General features: G+C 40.7%; 1 protein-coding gene across 9 annotated transcripts in view; it reads left to right on the top strand.

The window, feature by feature from the left end:
* KIF21A (kinesin family member 21A) overlaps positions 1 to 20,034 on the top strand; it is a 125,223-nt gene that overhangs the window by 59,978 nt on the left and 45,211 nt on the right. For 5 of the 9 annotated variants that reach the window (XM_056847219.1, XM_056847222.1, XM_056847225.1 and 2 more), the window contains exons 6-12: positions 1,802 to 1,969; positions 4,333 to 4,448; positions 7,356 to 7,551; positions 8,159 to 8,348; positions 10,255 to 10,318; positions 12,491 to 12,694; positions 19,215 to 19,253. In XM_056847219.1, coding sequence (XP_056703197.1) covers positions 1,802 to 1,969; positions 4,333 to 4,448; positions 7,356 to 7,551; positions 8,159 to 8,348; positions 10,255 to 10,318; positions 12,491 to 12,694; positions 19,215 to 19,253 — 977 coding nt within the window. The remainder of the gene's footprint in view (positions 1 to 1,801; positions 1,970 to 4,332; positions 4,449 to 7,355; positions 7,552 to 8,158; positions 8,349 to 10,254; positions 10,319 to 12,490; positions 12,695 to 19,214; positions 19,254 to 20,034) is intronic. The other 4 variants (XM_056847221.1, XM_056847223.1, XM_056847224.1 and 1 more) reach the window with 1 other exon arrangement.

Here is a 20,034-nt window from a genome sequence, read left to right on the forward strand (position 1 = left end):
GTTCTAGTTGAAGAGCTTTGTAGGACTCTGAACCCAAGGCAAAAGTGAGATAAGGGTTATACATCATGAACAGCACTCCTTTCACACTAAATACAGATTGTGGGGGGGGAAACTCTTGCCATCTCTAGCAAAAGCTATTTAAATCTGGCTCTGTACTTTACTATCTGGTACATGTTCCTTGTGTTTCATCCTTTCACCTTGGCAGGATGAATCTGCAAAAGGGCAGACAGTCTGCCTGCAGTGTCCTTTTCCACTGCATCATCTTCCCCAGTATTTTGTAATGCGTGCTTTTCCCCCTTAAAGTGTATTAGAGATCTTTCGTGTGTGTGTGTGTGTGTGTGAGAGAGAGAGAGAGAGAGAGAGAAGAAAAGCAGTACAGAATAAAAAGCTCTCTAGCTTTGACTACAGGGACAAGTCATAAAATGCTGCAAACCAATTAAAACTGTCTGGTGCTCTGTTAAAAACCTGGTTGTAGTATTTAATGTGACAGTCTAGGTGAACAGCGTACCGAGATAGGTAGTCAGTTTGCCCATTTAATACAATCCCTGAGTTTTAGTCATCTTCTGTCCTGATGGCTACGGAAGAAGATGACCTTGCAGCTGTTCTGGGAAACTGGAGATTTTAGGTGAGTTAGCAGTTAAGTAGCTGTATCCTGTAAAGAGGAAGGTGATATAATGCAGCCTGCTCAGAAAGATGTTCTGAATTTGCCTCTAGTCACAGTCTTTAGGAGCGCAAATGGCTCCTTTTCTAGTTTTCCCTCTTTTCTCTGCTTGGTAAGAAATAAAAATCTGTCCTTTTCTGAGTGGTGTTTCTTCTAGCCGAACATCTTGTCTCTGTGTTGTATGCATTAAACCATTTTTATGGCATTGTCTGATTGGGTAATCTGCCTTGAGTCTTGGTGAGAAAGATGGACTATAAAGAAATAAAATAAGTAAAAAAATAAATAGCAACCTCTTGATCATTTGAGAAGTTAAAGTTCCAGTATTGGTCATTTTGGATTGCTTTTCCACCCTGTTTAAGAGGGTAATAAGAAATAACAGTGGAGGCAGAACTGAGTAACAGTTTTGCTTGGTAAAATAACGACTCTGCATCTTATATGTGATGAAGCCTACTCCATATATTATAGATGCATTATAGCATAAATGGGCCCAGGAGGTTTTTTTTTTTTTTTTTTTTTTTTGGATAAATTTTTATTGTGTTTTTTTGGGGTACAGAAGGAAAAAAAGGGAGGAAGGAAAGTTTTGCATCCATTTGCAATAGACAGTATTATCTCAATCATAATATACATACATAAAATAGAAATTATGCTTGCTACACTGATTCAATACATTGGTTTCTATCCTGTTACTTAAGTCAAAAGTAGTCAGATATATTCTTGAACATATTAAACAGCCACTAGCATGGGGGGAAAAAGAATAAAAACAATGTAGCGTTATAGATATACCATGGTTTCAATTTCTCCAAAGGTTAATTGTTATGATAGTATTATAGATATACGATAGTTTCAATTTCTCTAAAAGTTGATCATTGTTAAGGTAAACCAAATGCATTTATACATGAAGAAAACATCTACTCATATAAAAAAAGGAATTGAGCTAAGTAAGTAGTTAAAGACATGTGTATGTACTATGGTAACCATTTCTCATTAAATTGCTCGACATTTTGCGTATCGTCTGAATTCATCAAGTAAGTCATTTTAGCCATGTTTGCATATTCTAACATCTTTTCTTTCCATTTGTCAACTTATGGCCCAGGTGGTTTTTAATGTCTTCCTCATCAACTTTTATTTCTTTTATTACAGGACAACATGACAGATAACCGAATAATATCGGAGTCAACTCAGCTGAATGAGTTTGAAACCCTTACTGCTAAATTCCATTTTGTGGATCTGGCAGGGTCTGAACGATTAAAGCGCACTGGAGCTACTGGAGAGAGGGCGAAAGAAGGCATTTCCATCAACTGTGGGCTAGTATGTTCATGTTCTTATGCTACTCTGGCAGCAGTCTCACTTTTAATCTCCCTTGTGTAGGAAAATGTAGGGGGTGAAAATACTTGATGCACAGGCTGATAGCAACGAAAGGGCCAACAAATGACACAGACTTGAAGACCAGATTGGGGAGGGGCTGTGGCTCAGTGGTAGAACATCTGCTTTGCATGTGGAAGGTCCCAAGTTCAATCCTTGGCATCTCTAGTTAAGAGATCATTTAGTAGGTGCAGTGAAAGACCTCTGTCTGAGATTCTGGAGAGCCACTGTCAGTCAGAGTAGACAATATTGATAGGTTAATGATGAACTTCATCTTTTTTTATTACCCATTTTAGCACTGCATTGTAAATTAAGCAAACAAGTTGCACTGTTACTTTTTAATGTTAATGCCAAGAGAATACATGGTATTTCTAAGGAGAACATTAGAAATCTTTATAGAAATCATAGAGTTGGAAGGGACCTTCAGGTTGGAAGGGACTACCAACCCCACGCACAATGCAGGAAATTCACAACTACCTCCAGTTAGGCTACTGTAAACCAAGAGATACTCCTGGTCCAAGATTTTTAACCCCTCATTTAGGTTTGGAGCAAATTCTGGTTAATGGTGGTATGGAAAACACTGATTCTTAGTTGAGGGCAGGGAGAATTTGAGATTGGAAGGGCAGGAGCTGCAAGGAAGGAGATCATAATATCCTGCAGCTTGCTATTGATCACTTAACTGTAGTTAACTATTGGCTCGATTTACATCTGCAGTGGCTTTAAATGACCTTTGGAAATCAGTATGATGTCAATTCCAAGGCAATATCATCAATAAAGACAACCAAGGGGCTTTTCTAGGGGAACCCCCAGGAACATCATGAAGGGGTGGGTTGAAGCTCTGTAGCAGGAAAGGGCAATTGACAAAAATCATCCTCCCTAGCAGTTCTGTCTGCATTTTGTTTCTGTAGTAACTACAGTGCTTTCATAAACTTCTGCGTATCGTGTTTTAGGCTGGAATATTTTTTCTCAAGAGGGCATATTCTTTAATTGGGGAAGAGGGGTTACCATGGGGAAAGTGTGGAGCTACATCCCTGTCAATGCTGATTGTGATTTCAATGGACTTAAAAGGTATAATTCTGTTTAGGATTACATTGTTAGTCCCAAATTAAGTGCACTACATAATCAGCTGCATTCTGCCATCTTTCCCACTCAGTCTTGCTTGATTCCCTTCCTCACTGCACTCCCAGCTTCACATGGCACTTATCCAGATGGATGTCACAGTTCAGTGATCAAAAGTGGAAATGATACATTATCAAAATCATGACAGTTATAAATAAGAACTTAAACATTTGAGTTATGGCCAGTGGAGTATATCTGTTGACAATCTGATTCATTCTTGATTTCTAGAATATATTAGGAAGTAATTGCACGAGTGCCCTCTGGTGTACATTTCATAGAATAAATTTGACTGTCCTGGTTAGATGCAGTGATTTGCTGATGAGGAAGGATTTGCATTGTAGCCCATTTCATCATTTTTTCCAGAATTAAATAATTCTTTAAATTCCACAACAGAGCCAATATGAAGAATTTGTGTTTTAGATCCTGCATTATAATTGCTCACACAAAAAGATTTTACAAGATGAATTGTTAAAACTACATAGATCAGAGAGTTGTAGATTAGAGCAGTTTTTTAAAAATTTGAAACACTTCTTGTCATGTGTGTTGCCAGCAAGAAGCAGCATCTGTCAGAATGGTCATGTTGAGTCAGGCATCACTTCCTTTGTAGATCTGTATATGTGGGGACTCCCATTGTGGGGAATTTTGGAGCATCAGAGCCAGCCTAGAATCTGACTTTTTCAGCAGGTGCAAAGAACTTGCACCAGTACGATCAAGTTTATCACTGAGGATATCCTGGCTCAGCTTTCCTTTTCATAGATATTTCAAGATATGAAGGGAAAAAGCAATCTTCTTGAAGTTAGTTGATATAAAAGAGATGTGGAAAGATGTTTAAGAGTTGTATCTATTAGAACAAAGACTTCTGTTTATCAGTACTTCACTGAGGATCATTGCTTGTAGAAGAGACAACTGTCTTTGATATAGCCTTTGTAATAGCAGTTTCTGCTGCTCCATAGTCAAACCACTTCTGAAACTGACGTGTCTCTTAGACAGTGAGAACTAATGCAGTGAAAAAAGCAAGGTGAAGTTTGAATGCTGTTGTCGATCTTTCCTATTATTGATGGGGCCCTTGATGATGATGATGGTTGTCTTGAGTGTGTTGTTACTTCTGATTGCTTTCATTAAGTAGTTATTAATGGCATAATTAAGCATGTTATAAAACTTATTTATTATCTGTTGTGGTATTTTTATAGTTGGCTTTGGGCAACGTGATAAGTGCACTAGGAGATAAGAGCAAGAAGGTAACTCACGTACCATACAGAGATTCAAAATTAACACGGCTCCTACAAGACTCTCTTGGAGGCAACAGGTAGGGTAGACCAGTTTGAACTGATCCATGTTTGATTTGAAAGAATTTTCATCTGCTTGTTGTTGCGGAAACCGACAGACTGTAGGCTGCATTAAAATTACATAAACTTTACTAAATTACATAAACTTTACTAAATTACTAAACTTTACTAAATTACTAAACTTTACATAAATTCTCATACTGGTGATTTACTTCATTGCAAGAAAATCCACAACACAATCTCTTCAGTATGTAGTTTGAAATAGACCCATTTCAATCTGGCTTTAGGCTGGGGTTTGGGACTGAATCAGCATTACTGGCTTTGGTGGAAGATCTCCGACTATAGTTGGATAAGGGCAAGCAATCACTTTAGATCTTTCAGTAGCATTTGATAACTGTCAGCCATGGTATTTGGGTTGATTGATTGCAGACAACATTTGGGGTAAAAGGGGCAGCCCTTTGTGGGTATCTTGCTGGCAGGAAGCAGTGCCCATGGGAAAGAAAGAATGTATGGAATACTGCATTGGTCCATTTTATCCCCAGCGCTCTTTAATCTGTGTGCCTGTATCAGGAGCTTTGGAGTGGGTTGTCACCAATGTGCGGATGACATCCAGCTTTATATATATCATTATTCAAACCTCCAGAAGCAGCTGCGGAGGGCTTGGGGCAGTGCCTCGAGTCTGTGGTCAAGTGGCTGAGGGTTAACAAACTGAAGCTCAATCCAGACAAGATGGAGGTGATGCTGGTTGGGAACACAAAGTCTTTGGCTGGCATTCATTTTGCAGACCCAGATGAGGTGGAGAGCTTTGGGGGGGAGCTCTTGGGCCCAGCTTGATGGATGAAAAGGCTGATGCTGTTGGGATGACAGATAAGCCTTGTTCGCAGGCTCCTTGTGTAGATTATGCAGGCCTAGCCAGGCTGATCCATGCTGCCATGTCCTCCAGACTGGTCTACTGTAACATGCCCTCTGTGGGATTGCCTTTGAAGAACACTCAAAAGCTTCAGTTCTTACAAAACACAGTGGCAAAACTCCTGCCAGGAATCAGCTGCTTGGAAAATTGTTGGGTCAATGGCACTGTTTACCTATTTGCTTTTGGGCCCAATTCAAAGTGCTGGGCATTACTTTTAAAGCCCTTTATGGCCTAGGGCCCTAATACATTGAACTGCATCTGCTGGTATATGCCCAACATGCCCGTTATGTCCCTCAAACAACCTTCTCCTTGTAGTGCCAGGGCTAGCAACAGCCAGATCATGAGCTTTCTCTGTGAAAGATCCAGTCCTCTGGAACAGCCTGCAGGAGTGAGTGCAGAGGGCACCTTCACTGGATACAGTTAGGGAGGTGTCCACACTAGTTCTTTTTTCAGTGGACATTTGGAGGAGAGTAATGTGTTTCAGCAGATTTAGCTTTGTGTTTTTAGATGTTTATATGTTTCATCTGTTAATGAACTTTTATGCTGTATGTCCTTTTCTTGGATGTTCTCACTGCTGAAAACATGAGCTGCTTTTTCAGATAATGGCTTTTCAGCTCAGTAGTGGGCATTTCAATGAGGCGGAAAGAAACCTGCTGCTGTATATGTGGCTCTTCCCCCTTTTACAAACATAACTTTGCTAAATATTGAACATATTCTGTTTCTTTATAATGCAAAGGACGTGATTAAAATTAACCTCAGCTGTACCAATCAGAATGTAAAAATTACTGTACATGGCACAATGTAAGAGACTGGCATTAGTCTGCACTTTACTGCACATTGTGATATCGAAAATTAAAATTTGCAGTAAAGTTGTGGTATAAAATTTGCATAAAAACATAGTAGGTTGGATCCTACTAGTTCTTCTGCTGATGTAAGGGAGAAGAAGAGCCCTTTTGATCCATGAAAAGTCTATACTGGGCATTGTGGGACTTAAAGGGACAAAAGACCACAAAGGACACAGGCTTCAGTAAAGATGGGAAGCCAGGTGAGATCATCGCTCCATTCTCTTCTGCCAATGGAAAATCTGCTCGATACAACCTACTGATTTTTTAAAATAATATAAATGAACAATTCACATTCCTATCTTAAGCCATAATACTACTTTTCTTGAAGGGAAGGTAGAAGATTTTAGGAAAAGTCTCTTGAAATTTGTTTTACAGGAATATGCACAGTGTTAATAGTAAGCAAAATCAAATAAACAGGGATTACCAGAGAGCTAGAAACAGGAAGAAAACTAGAAATGTAGGCTGGAAAAAAGGAATCGGTTTGAGGACCCATCTTGATAACTAATTCCACAAATATGATATTTTCAGATGTAAGAGAGAGTGTCTCTTTTAGTGCTCTGCGTTTGAATTTGGGGAATGTTTTAATGATCAGCAATTTCTGGTCTAAATTTTAAGTAAAATAATTCTTTGTTCTCACCTAAGTTAGCTTCTAAGCTTGAATGTACTATTCTACAGATATTATTTTGATAAATATATTCCTTTTACTGTTTATAGCCGTTTGCATATATACTTCCCTTTGGAAGTAGTTAAATATGTGCATTGGATTTTGGAGTGTTGGGGTGGATTATGGGCTCAGGTACCCTTCCACAACTTCTACAAGGAAACAAATTAAGAGATCACTTTTCATCTTCAGCCTGAGGCAGAACTCACCATCTGATGTGCCTTCTTTGGTCTATGACTGTGGTCAGCATTTTGCCCTTATGCAAGCATACGCTTGCATTTATTAGGCAGAAAAAAACCTGCATGGCAATATTAATGAGAAAAAAACCTCCTGGATACATTTTTGTATCTGTGCATCTCTGGTGAAGAAAAATGAAATACCTCATTTTTTAAAAATCTGTGGAAGAGAAATGTTAACATGGCTTTAATTTATCAATGCCTGCAGAACTGTTCTTGCCTATTTTGGGGATTATGCCTTGACTAATTAAAACTGGGTTACTTTTAACCTGCAGCCAAACAATCATGATAGCATGTGTGAGCCCTTCAGACAGAGATTTCATGGAAACTTTGAACACTTTAAAGTATGCAAATCGGGCACGTAACATCAAGAACAAGGTGATGGTTAACCAGGACAGGGCTAGCCAGCAAATTAATGCTCTGCGAAGTGAGATTACTCGGCTTCAGATGGAACTCATGGAATACAAAACGGTAATATTTGTTGGGTTTAATGCACATGTTTTCTTCAATATCTGCTTTGTTTTTAAATGCTGCATTAAAAATATTAATTTTAAAAGTTTTTTTTAAAAAGATCCTTATGCATGGGCCCAAACATTTTCTTTTCTAACTGTACCTACCCATTTTATATTACATCACAGTAGAGCTGCCAAGCCCCCCTCCCAAGCATCCATTACCCACTGTTGCTCCAAGCGGTTGTCTCTGGCATGACGACACCACTTCTGGGGAAAACCTGGAAGTGACGACAGGTAGGTCTAGTAATCACTGGGAACCCTATGGCCACCCCCAGTATGTCGCTGCCCCCAACTCTCCCATCTCACAGAATTCTCTGACAATTTCCCAAGTGCCATTCAGGGATGCAGTAGCAATCATGGCCTCAAAAGCAAATCTTGTGTTTCCCAGTTTTCTTTATCAGTGATCTTTGCAACTGTAAAAATAATGGAAGCATTTTACAGTGTGCGAACCATAATTACATTATGGTTATATATTCCAGAGAAATTATAATTTGATTTTAAGTGGTACCTTTTTAAGGATATCACTGATCTTAGCAGGTAATCTAATTATATTTACTTCCCCTTAGGGTAAAAGGATTATTGACGAGGAAGGTGTGGAAAGTATTAATGATATGTTCCATGAAAATGCCATGCTACAAACGGAAAATAACAACTTGCGAGTAAGGATCAAGGCCATGCAAGAGACTGCTGATGTCCTGAAAGCCCGTATCATACAACTTGAGAGTGACAGGGCCAACCAGGTCCTTGCCAGAGCAGGTAGTGTGTATGGTTGTTGCTGGAAATTGACTCAGGAATAAGGGTCTGCAAGAACAATAAACTGTAGTTATTCATTGGAATTTATAATTTGGAAACTACATTCGAGCGCGGTCGTGATCATCCCATGACATATGTTTACAGCCGTGGGATTAACCTTGTTACTGTCTCCTTACTTTTACCGATACATTCATTGCTATGTAAGGGCAGCTCTGGATGTTATGTTTGCCCCAGGGATGTAACTGACAATGATAGTGAAGTGTATGCATCTTCACACTTACAGGCGATTACCATTGAATATGGTAGCATCATACAGACAATCTCAGTCTTTCCTCCATGGCAATGGAAAGTACTGGTCAAGTAAGAGAACTCTGTGATAGGGTGCCCTTCAGTAAGAGCTTGTAACCATTAGTTGAACTGGAGTGTAGAATTTGCCAGCATAGCATTCCATTGACAATTGTGTCACGAAGACCAGGTCTGGTTGCTCCTTGAAATAGAACCGGTTGTGAAAAACCCAAAGCCAAGCAGGGTTTTGTTTTCTTTTGCCTTGCACCACCAGCTAGCTTCCAGTTAAGAAATCAAGTCAGAGGTAGTAATCATAGCCACTGTTCCATGTGGGCACTTGATTATTCCTAATTTTAAAATTAATATTATTGTAGCTACCCTTTAGGTATTTGGAAGTGCCTCAGTTCTCCTGTAAAAGCTCAAGCTATCTGTCAGTAACAGGCAGTAAAACCAAATGAGTTTAAGTGTGGGTGAGCACAGAGAGTTTAAACCTATGGGTATAGAAATGTAGTAAATTAGAAAAACAAATTAATTCTTAGGAAACAAATCATTCAAATATAAAAAACCCTGGTAATTCAAAATTTGGAGTCTTCCATACAATCGCAAAAAGAAAAAGGCATAGACTTCCTACCCTTGCTGGGCAAGTGCTTGAGAGAGCAGTAGCAGACCAACTCCAATTCTTCTTGGATAACTTGTCTAATCTAGACCCTTTTCATTCTGGCTTCAGGCCAGGCTATGTGACAAAGACCACATCAGCTTCTTTCATATCAGCAGGGCCTTCTGCAGATGCCTACCTGCAATTGGGCAAAATCCACAACTGCTCATACATGTGCTTGCTCCGCTGTGGCTCCTGCCTTTTGGAATGGCCTGCCCAAGGAGGTCAGGAAAACTCCCACTATCCTGGCTTTCTGCAAACTATGCAAAACTGAATTATTCAAGAGTGCTTTTCTGCATAAGTAATAGGATTGCACTGTACAAAATGGTTCACAAAGTTACTTGGATAAATGATTAGGGACTGTGGTTTATACTGCTGTGTATAACTTACTGTAAGTAGGATCCTGTTATGTAATTTTTGCACCACGGGCAGCCCAATCCTGGGGGGGGCAGATCCGCAGTGGCTGGGAGCAGCGCAGCTGTGCCGTCTCCTCAGAGGCTTCCCGACCACTGCAGAGCCAAAAAGCGTAGTTTGAAAATTTAAAGAAAACTAAAAAAGAGGAAATTCCCCATTGCCTACAACAGGGCTGCCCACCAAAAGGTTTGTAGAAGTCTTTGTCCAGGCAGTTTCTATGGCTTAGATCCTATAAGAAATCTCTGCCGATGGAAAGGACTTCCTTGCCTCTCCTCTTGTGCTGTGGCCCAAAATGCCCCCTAATATTGCTTCTTGGGGAACAGCGTGAGACTGAAGTTGGAAGCTTGCAGCTGGAGGAGGAAGTAGTTGGTGAAAATTATCACCCTTCCTGTTAGTGTATTTAAAATGGTTTGTGTTATGCCACCATGCCATTAAATGTGTATTTAAAATGGTTTATGTTATGCCACCATGCCATTAAAAACAATTCTTAAAAAATATCATTTTGAAATCATTCACTAATGTTAAATATACTTTCCTTTATCTTTTTTATTAAAGGAGAGGGAAATGAAGAAATTAGTAACATGATTCATAACTACATCAAAGAAATTGAAGATCTCAGGTATTTGCATGGCATGCTGTTATGATTTTGGCTCACTGTTGTGTTTCAAAACGTAGAAGGTCCTCTGCATAGCTTTGGGGTTGAAGGGTAGCATCTTCATATGTAGTATGATGGAGATTTACTGGTAGTTCAGCAAATGAGCATGTGCATACTTTAAAAAAATTATCTCCCTACACTGAAGGGTATTTCTTAAGCTGACAAGAAGAAAGTATGTCCTCCACATCATTTTGATCAAATTGCTGAATTTCTAGTAAGTATCATTAGAATTAAACATGGCCGGTTCCTGTATTACAGCAGTATTAACCATATTAATAAATAGCAATGTTTATATGAAGGAGGTGGGAAGTGTTAGAGATGCAGTGACTGTCACTGGTTCTAGAATTAATCAGTACCGTATATACTCGCGTATAAGCCGAGTTTTTGAGCCCAAAAAAAGGGCTGAAAAAGCCGGCCTCAGCTTATACGCGGGTCAATACGGTAGGGTAGGGAGGGAGGGAGGAGGAGGGAGGGGGAACTTACTGCCGCCACCATTGCTGCCGGGCCCGCGCGGTTCCCCCCCGGCCAGGAGCGCCCTGGGGGGGCTTCCTGCAGCCGCTGCAGGGTCGCGCCGCCATCGCTGCCAGGCGCGCCCGGCTCCTCCCGGCCGGCACCGGCCTAGGAGGGCCTCCTGCAGCCGCTGCAGGGCCGCGCCGCCGCCCCTGTCTGGCGTGCGCGGTTCCCCCCTGCCTGGGATGGCCTCCTGCGGCTGCTGCAGGGCTGCGCCGCCGCCCCCGCTGGGCGTGCGCAGTTTCCCCTGGCCTAGAAGGGCCTCCTGCGGCCGCAGCAAGGCCACGCCGCCACCCCCGCCAGGCGCGTGGGGCTCCCCCTGGCCAGGAGCGGCCTGCGGGGCCTCCTGGGCTGCGGGCCCCCCCCCCCGCCGCCACCTGCCTGTGCACCAGGTAAGCCTGCTGGGGGGGAGGGGTTATAAGCCGACCCTCGGCTTATACGCGGGTGCCTAATTTTTCCTCATTTTGGGGGAGAAATTAGGCACCTCGGCTTATACGTGGGTCGGCTTATACACTGGTATATACGGTACTTTGCACAAGACTATGGCATACCTTCCACCATCCCTTGAATTTATTTTCTTTATGTGTGTGTATGTTGTTACACACACCCCTGTTGCTAATAGGCGTCTAGGCATCTCTTATAGGCAACTCCAGGCATCTCTTCCCCAGTAAGTTTTTTAAATCTTTAAGGACTCTATTTATGAACACATTGGTTACTGCAGAAAAGAACAAGAGTTCAGTAGCACCTTGAAGACAAACAACATTTCTGGCAGGGTATGAGGTTTTGTGAGTCACAGTGCTCACTTCTTCAGATAACACTGGTTACCATTTTGAAAAGAGTAAAAAACAATACTTTTAAAATATCACTTGTTCAAATGTCTAGTGGTGTAGTGGTTAAGAGCAGTGGTTTGGAGCAGTGGACTTTAATCTGGAGAACCGGGTTTGATTCCCCACTCCTCCACATGAGCGGCAGAGGCTAATCTGGTGAACTGGATTTGTTTCCCCACTCCTACACATGAAGCCAGCTGGGTGACCTTGAGCTAGTCTCAGCTCTCTCAGCTCCACCTACCTCACAGGGTGTCTGTTGTGGGGAGGGGAAGGAAAGGTGATTGTAACCCGGTTTGAGTCTCCCTTAAGTGGTAGAGAAAGTTGGCATATTAAAACCATCTCTTCTTCTTAATGTGACACATTCATATAGAGCTAAACACTGCTGTTATTCCATAACCGTATTATTATTATTGTTGTTGTTGTTTTGCTGTCAAGTCACAGCTGCCTTATGGCAACCCCTTAGGCTTTTCAAGGGAAGAGACCTTCAGAGGTGGTTTGCCATTGTCTGGCTCCACGTCGCCGACCCTGGTATTCCCTGGAGGTCTCCCATTCAAATACTAGCCAGGGTCAGGGCTGAGAGTGTAATTGGCTAAGGTCACCCAGCAAGTTTCCATGGCGTGAGTGGGGGTTTGAACCTGGGTTTCCCATGTCCTAGTCCGAAACCTTAATCACTACACCATGCTAGCTCTCCTACAGCCCCATTTTAATTAGGGCTTTTATATTTACATGAAGTTGATTTAAAAAAAATAACAGTATCCAACGCATTTATCAGTGCACACATTGAGCATTTCTCTCTTAGGGCAAAACTTCTTGAAAGTGAAGCAGTGAATGAAAACCTTCGGCGCAACTTATCAAGAGCTTCAACAAGGTCACCGTACTTTGGTGGCCCCTCAGCATTTTCTACTTCAATGCTTCCTTCTGAAAAAGAGACAATTGAGATCCTTGATTTAGCCAAAAAAGATGTAGAAAAACTGAAGAAAAAAGAAAAGAAGAAGAAAAAGAGGTACTATTTAAAACTATATATTCTCATGTGGTGGTTGTTTTGTGGGATGTAACTTAATCAGAAAGTTGTAAGTAACATGACCAATCTTCTTTTGGGCACCTGCTTATGTAAATACAAACAGATACATCTTGTAGGTGCTTTGACAAATTAAATACTTTACAGTCTGCAACACAATAAGTCCTATAAATTATTTTTTAGTATCTTGTATTTTTACAGTAGTTAAATATTATTTTAAACGAACTGCTTCATGGGCTTTTTAAACATTTCAATTACAAGATTTAATTTGTACCAAGTATAGTTGCTTGGCCTGGAAGTCTCATTTAGCAATTACTAGGATTTCTTGGGTAGTTCTTAGAATGCCTTCTTTTGCTTTCTTCCTGCTCAGCTTCTGTCTGCTTTGCTGCATCATCACTACATTTATCATGCTCCTTTTTTTTCTTAATTTTTCTAATCCACTGAAATAACTACTAAGCACAAAACAAAATTTATTTCATGTTGTGTCAATAAGTGAAACAAAGGTCAGTTGATTATGAGCATGTAGGCAACAGCCCTTGCTTCCTTATCAAATATTACTGGTACATTCATTGTGCTTGACTGTTGCGCAAGAAACGTACAAGAAAATTTCCAGTTTTAATTTCCTTCAAATAGAACAGCCAAAGAAAACCAATTCACCTGCTATCTGATAATAGTGCATATTGAATGCCACCTGGTTAGTTTTTATTGTGGTTGGCTTTCTTATTTTTTAATGCCCAGAGTTCTTATTGGTTCGCTCAAAAAAAAAAGGTGGGGGGAGAAACAGAAAATCCTCTTACCAATTTAAAATCCAGGTGCATGGCAGTTGGGTCAGTCTAAGAGGAGGGTCTTCTTGACAGAGCAGGACGTGAAGGAGAATAACATGTTTAACCAAGGGTTGGCCTTAACCTGCAATGAGCTCTGTTTTGGTACCCAGAGTAATAATTTGAGGCACGGCTCTCTTTGGAGACTCCTTCCCTCCCCATAGTTTCAGGTGAACCCTCTGTTTCTCCTGCCCTGAAGTTGTAAGTTCTTTTACCCACTTAGCTATCCACTGTGTGCTATGTCTGGGAGGGATGAGGTATCAAGGGTGAGGATTATACCATGATGCCTACAATCTCTTGTGGTGATAAACTCCATATTATTAAATGATAGGCTGATGTCAACTACTAATACTATCTCTGTTCTTAGATCATAAAATGGATAGTATCTTTCTCTGGCTTCAGATAAAGAGAAACTAGTATAGATTCTAGGCTATTCTCACCAGTTTGATGTTTCTCCTCTCGAAACACCTGGACCTGTTTCTGTGAAAGGCCTAGATATATTCTGCATGACCGAAGACCACACATTTCAGTCCCCTTTGATTTAAAATTGGCAACCATTATGAATTGGTATATGAAAATATTGGAAGCCTTAGATAGCCCCTTTATAACTAGTGTTGAAGGAAGCAAATATGTATGCTGTGGGTTTTCAAAAGGCAGGTAAAGCTACCAGTGGTGATAACAGGACAAACATAACTGATTTTTTTATATACAGTAGTGGCTTTTAAGTTTTTCCCAAGAGACATTTGTTGTTCCTTGGGAGCTCGTTTCTGTTTCATAGTTTTGAAATGTGTAATGACAGACAAGTTTCTATGGCAGGCAGATTGTCCAGTGCCACTAACCTAACACTAAAATGTATTGTGAATGATCTAGGACATATTGGGTTGGATCTGGTGGGTCCATCTGCAAATAGTGGTACTTTCTCCTGATGCAAGAGACTCAGTAAGAGCCTCTTGAACATGGCAAAGGCACCACCGTTGATGGGACAGATATGCAGGGTACAACCCATCACCTGTGATATGCAGTGCAATAGTGAACTCTAACAAACTTGGACAGGCTCTCATAATTTAAGAGATATTTGTTTATTTGGTATACTTTTATGCTGCCTCTCCAGAGATAACTTCTTGATGCAGCTGACGAAGAAATTGGAAACAAATAGATACTCATTCAGCAACACAGATAACCCAGCCTTTCAGCAATGTAATATGAAACCATCACGACTAGCATAAGAGTAGAAGAATAATTTCATAGCAGAAGATTATTCAAATCAGAACATGATCAAGAGCATGTCAGCAACAGGCCAGACAGAAAAAAATAAAATGATAGTCAGCCAATAAAATGGATGGTGAAACCTTTAGAAGGCCAAATAAAAAGTGGGTAAACTCAGATAAAGCCTGGACAAATAAACACATCTTAATCTGGTGCCTGAAAGTGAGAAGGGTAGGCACCAGCCAATTTTTCAGGAAAAGCAATATCAATGGAAAACCCCAGTGAAAGCCCTGCCTCTGGTTGCTACCTATGTCACTTCCGAAAATATAGGCACAGGGCTTGGAATTAAAACTATTGGGTGAAAAGGTACGGCAGAATATTATCCTTTAAGTACTCTGGTTCCAAGCCTTTTAGTGTATGTGCTCTGGAAACGGGCAACCTGTGCAGATGTTTCAGTGTTCTGGGTTGTATGTATGTGTGGATACAATCCCTGTATCTAACTCCCAATAGCCACCTTGTTGCAGCATTTTGTATTTATTGAAACTTTTGAAAAGTCTTCAAAGGCAGCCCCTCAAGTGAATTACCATAAGCTAACCTTGATGTTATCAGAACATGGATTTTTGTCATCAAGTCATGCTTCTGTAGTTGGCGTACTAAACAAAGCTGGTAGGAGGTGCTTCATGTTGTGAATTAAACCTGAGCTTCCAAAGGCCAGGATCAAGTATTGCTGCCATGGAAGGGGCTGTGGCTTAGTGACAGAACAGTGTTCAGCATGCAGAAGGTCCCAGGTTCAGTCCTCAGCATGTCCAGCTAAAAGGATCACATGATATGAAAGACCTCTTTCTGAGACTCTGGAGAGCTGCTTCCAATTGGAGTGGACAATACTGACCATGATAGACCAGTGGTCTGGTTCAGTATGACACTACAAGCCTGCTTCTTAAAGGGGGAGGGCAGCTCCTTCCATAACAGATCGACTTCCTTGTTCCTTGATTGACTTTATCCTTGGCTACCAATACCTCTTGTCTTGTTTGGGAAGAACTTCAGTTTATTGGCCCAAATCCATCGTGTTACCTTCTCCCGAACACTTCGTTCAGGACATGCAGAGATCCATGTAAATGAGTTGATAGGAATGGAAAATACACAGCATCTTACTGGATTCATGGATGTTCTCTTCTGGTAGTTTCATGTAGATGTTAAATAGCATTGGGGGCCGAAGAGAACTATGCTGTACTTCATAGTATGTGCAATGGGGTCAAGCAGTGCTTTCCCCCACCCCAATAGAACCTCAAAAAGGGGGAAAACCCCCAAATATGTAGACAGAGCTTCAAAGGTTGAGCTACAAACTATACAATATAACAAAATAATTACATTTATTGCAAGGTGTACACAGTACCAGATGTTTTTTGGCCTGAGTAGGCCTTCCTCAGTGGTCACAAATACATAAAATTATAAAAAACACATCCAGAAATAAACCTTATAAAATATTTTTATCTGAAAATAGAAAATTATAAGAAAGGGGAGACAAAAAAGAAAGCCAGATTAATTTTACTCATATGATAACTATAATTTTTTAAAAAATAATTGAGTATAAGAGGCCATATAATACCTAATATTTTGTGTGCCTTGATGTAAATTCTTAACCCAAATTGTGGGCCTTGCCACATGGACAGTTGCTCACACAATCTAGATGGCAAAAATATGTATCCATAAATTAAGGATACTAGCTATTCCAGAACCCATGTTTTTAACAGTTTTCCTGTGTACACCTTGCAATAAATGCAATGATTTTGTTATATTGTATAGATTGTAGCTCAACTTTTGAAGCTCTGTCCCCCCCACCCCAACACTACATTCTGGAATCAACTAGCTAGGTTGGAACAGAATCTCCAGAGTGTGATGCCTAAGACTCCCAAATGAGCTAGTCTGTTCTGTAAGATAGTATGGCTGATAGTACTGAAAGATGCCAAGAAGTCAAGAAGAAATCAGCAAGATCACTCCTCCCCAATTCCTCTTCCAGAAAAGATCAACAATTAGGGTGACCAAGGCTCTGCCCAAACCCAGGCCTGAATCTGGATTTGGGATTTAAATACATATAATCCAAGATGGAAATTGTACAGCCACCACACGTTCAAGCACTTTTCCCAGGGATGGAACATTAACCACTACTTGATAGGTACATTCTTTGCAGCAGAAGAATCACAACAGCTTCCTTTGAAATGGCCAGAACTCCTACCTCTCTTAGCAAGGGGTTTATAACCTGTTGGAGAGCAAGAGAAAGGTGTGCCTTAGCTAGTTGTGTGCAACATTTTTAGAATTATTTAGCCATTAGCAAAATTTTAAAATAACTCATCCCCAACTTTACTAAATTAACTTGTTATAAAATAATTATCTTATTTTTATACCTAGTCACTATATATCCCAATTAATTTCTTCATCTCACTTGGTCCACAGTTTCAATTCGAGTTCATCAACAGAATAAACATGCATTTTTAATACCATGCATCTATTTCTATTTACTGTGCATTCATTAAATGTAGGCATGCATATTTCTTTCCATTGCTTCTTTTGTTTCTAATTAGCAATCATTTACATATGCTGACTTCTAAAGTTTTGTCCATTCTGAAAGTTAAGAGTTGAATTTTTCAGGTTTTCAGTGTGGATTAAGTTATAAATGTATTGTTTTAAACATCAAGCCTGAATAGTTTCTGCAAATTGCTTATTATATTACCTTTGTAGCAAAATAAGTGAATAAAACAATTTATTTTTGTACTTCTAACAAAGGTAACTATGTGTTCTCATAATACAGTTTAAAGGCAGTACTTCTTTAAACAGAAAATGTATTCAAATTACCCATGTTGCTGAACTGTGGGGACTATGGCTCAGTGGCAGAACATCTGCTCAGCATGCAGAAGGTCCCTGGTTCATTCTCCACCATTTCCATTTAAGGATCAGATAGTTAGCTATGTGAAAGACCTCTGTATAAGACCCTGGAGAGCTGCTGCCTGTCTTAGTAGACAATACTGAGCTTGTTAGACCAATGGTCTGATTCAATATAAGGCAGCTTCACATGTTTCCATATTCTTATAAGGAGCAAAAAGGGGAAATCTCTTTTGTAAACCACAATCATATTACAGAACCCTTGTTTTCAATACCCCTTCTGCAGCATTTCTCAAACTGGGGGTAGAAGCTGATACAGTTGCCACTACCTGCAGCCATATACCTTTCAGGTCATCTTAGAGCACTAGCCAGAAGATGTGCTAATTAGTTGCTGATTAGCTAATAGTTCAGCAGTAGGAACTCTTAATTGGTTGAGTGGCACCAAGGAAGTATAGGCCTAATGCAGTTGTAATATAATTGAATTGGTTTTCATTCTCTTTTCCAATACAAAAGATTTCATCATACTAATAGGGGGGTGCTACCCTGCATCTATAGACAATAATAGCTAGTTGTAGTTTTCAGTGGAATACTGGAAATTCAGGTGTTGGTTGATACTGGTCTGAGTCTGTGAACAGCACAGAAAGTTTTTCAAGGTCCTGACTTGCCCCCATTTAGCCAGCCTCTAGTTACTAGCCAATACGAAAATTCATTACTGTCTCCAGCAAAGGACCTCAAGGAATAAGATTGGTTAGAACTTGGGTCAGGGTCTCTTGAGTTGTAGCCCTGTACAATCAGCTGTCCTCTGAGATCAATCTAAGCCAATCTAAGGCATCGTTTAAAAAGAGTAGCTGATGTGGCTCTCAGTGTGTTGTTTTGTGGATCCTAGAAGATGGAGCTCTCCATGGGCTCCTTGCTGTGCACTTTGAAGGGGGGGGGGTGTTGTCCAGAACATGGCAGGCACCAGTGAGGGAGATAGAGGAGAGTTTTTAGGGGTTTGTGACATTTTAAAAATCAAAATGGGGGTCCCTGGTTGCTAAAGTTTGAGAACCGCTGCCTTTTCTTTATAGTGTTTATTGATCACACCCTTATCTTGCTCTTTCTCCAAAATGACTAGCAGTGAGTCCCCAAAGAATATTTCCATCTTTGCAGTTGATAGCACCAGTACTTCTTAGCTTCAGCACCAGTACTTCTTAGCTTCAGCAGGAGAACTATTCCATGTGTTTTCGGGCTATTCTCTAGTCTGAAGTAGATGTTGATGGGGACAAACAAGTCAATGCAGATAAGTTTCAGTAGAAGCAAGTGGTCACCCCCCCCCCTCATAAATTGTTTGGCTATGGAACAGAATGATTCAGAAACTGTCCTGTGCAGCTTGCAGGATATCTCTTCAGCAGTCCTCTATTTCTGTTCCCTGTCCAGCTATGGAGAATGTATTGCCTTTTTACTATTTATGGGCTTCTGATGGTATCTTTTAAAGAATTCATTTGAAATCCACAAGCTCATGTGTCATCTTTTTTTAACCTTCTTGTTGCTTTCGCTTTTCACTGTCTGGTTTGTCCTTCGTTGGCTTGGCCTTCCAATACTGTATCCTCCTGCTTTTGAAGGCTGCAGAAACTTGAGGAAAGCAGTCAAGAAGAACAAAGGTTGGAATGTTTCCCAGGTTTTTAATCAAACTGTCATTAAAAAAAAATAAAAGTTGGCCACCCGTAGAGGGCTAGAGATATTGAACAGTTTATCCAATAATCTTTTTTCCAAGACATTGATCCTCTCAGTTATTGTCTTGTGTGCACACCCTGAAAATTCCCAAAATAAAACAGATTGCAAACATCTTGGATTGACATGACCCAGAGCAGTTTAAATAGGGCTGGGTGTAAAACTAGATTTCAAAATGTTCTTTAAAATGGGGGCATACCGTATATACTCGCGTATAAGCCGAGTTTTTCAGCCCCAAAAAAGGGCTGAAAAAGCCGAACTCGGCTTATACGAGGGTCAATACGGTAGGGGAGGGGAGGGACGAGGGAGGGGGGAACTTACCGCCGCTGCCTTTTCCTGGCTGGGAGCGGCCTCCAGAGGCCCCCTGCGGCCGCAGGGAGGCCGCGCCGCCGGGCCCGCGCCACTTCCCGCCGCCAGGAGCGGCCTGGGGGGGCCTCCTTGATCTGAGGTTTCCACAGATGCTGTAGAAGTGAGGAGGAGCATTTTTTGTCTAATACTTCGATGCTGCCTCTTGAAATATTGTGACATGTTATGGAAGATCAAGCAGAATCCCTGGATTGAAATTTACCAGGGAGCTGTAACTGCAAAACTTGCTTTCTGAAAAAATGAGGAGGTGGTATAAAAAAGAATTTTTGAAAATCTTTATTTATGATCTTTGATATTCCCTGTTCTACAGTTTGAAACTTCAAAGGAATATTTTCAATTCAATTA

Source organism: Euleptes europaea, chromosome 3, assembly GCF_029931775.1.
Source record: "Euleptes europaea isolate rEulEur1 chromosome 3, rEulEur1.hap1, whole genome shotgun sequence".
Lineage (NCBI taxonomy): Eukaryota > Metazoa > Chordata > Lepidosauria > Squamata > Sphaerodactylidae > Euleptes > Euleptes europaea.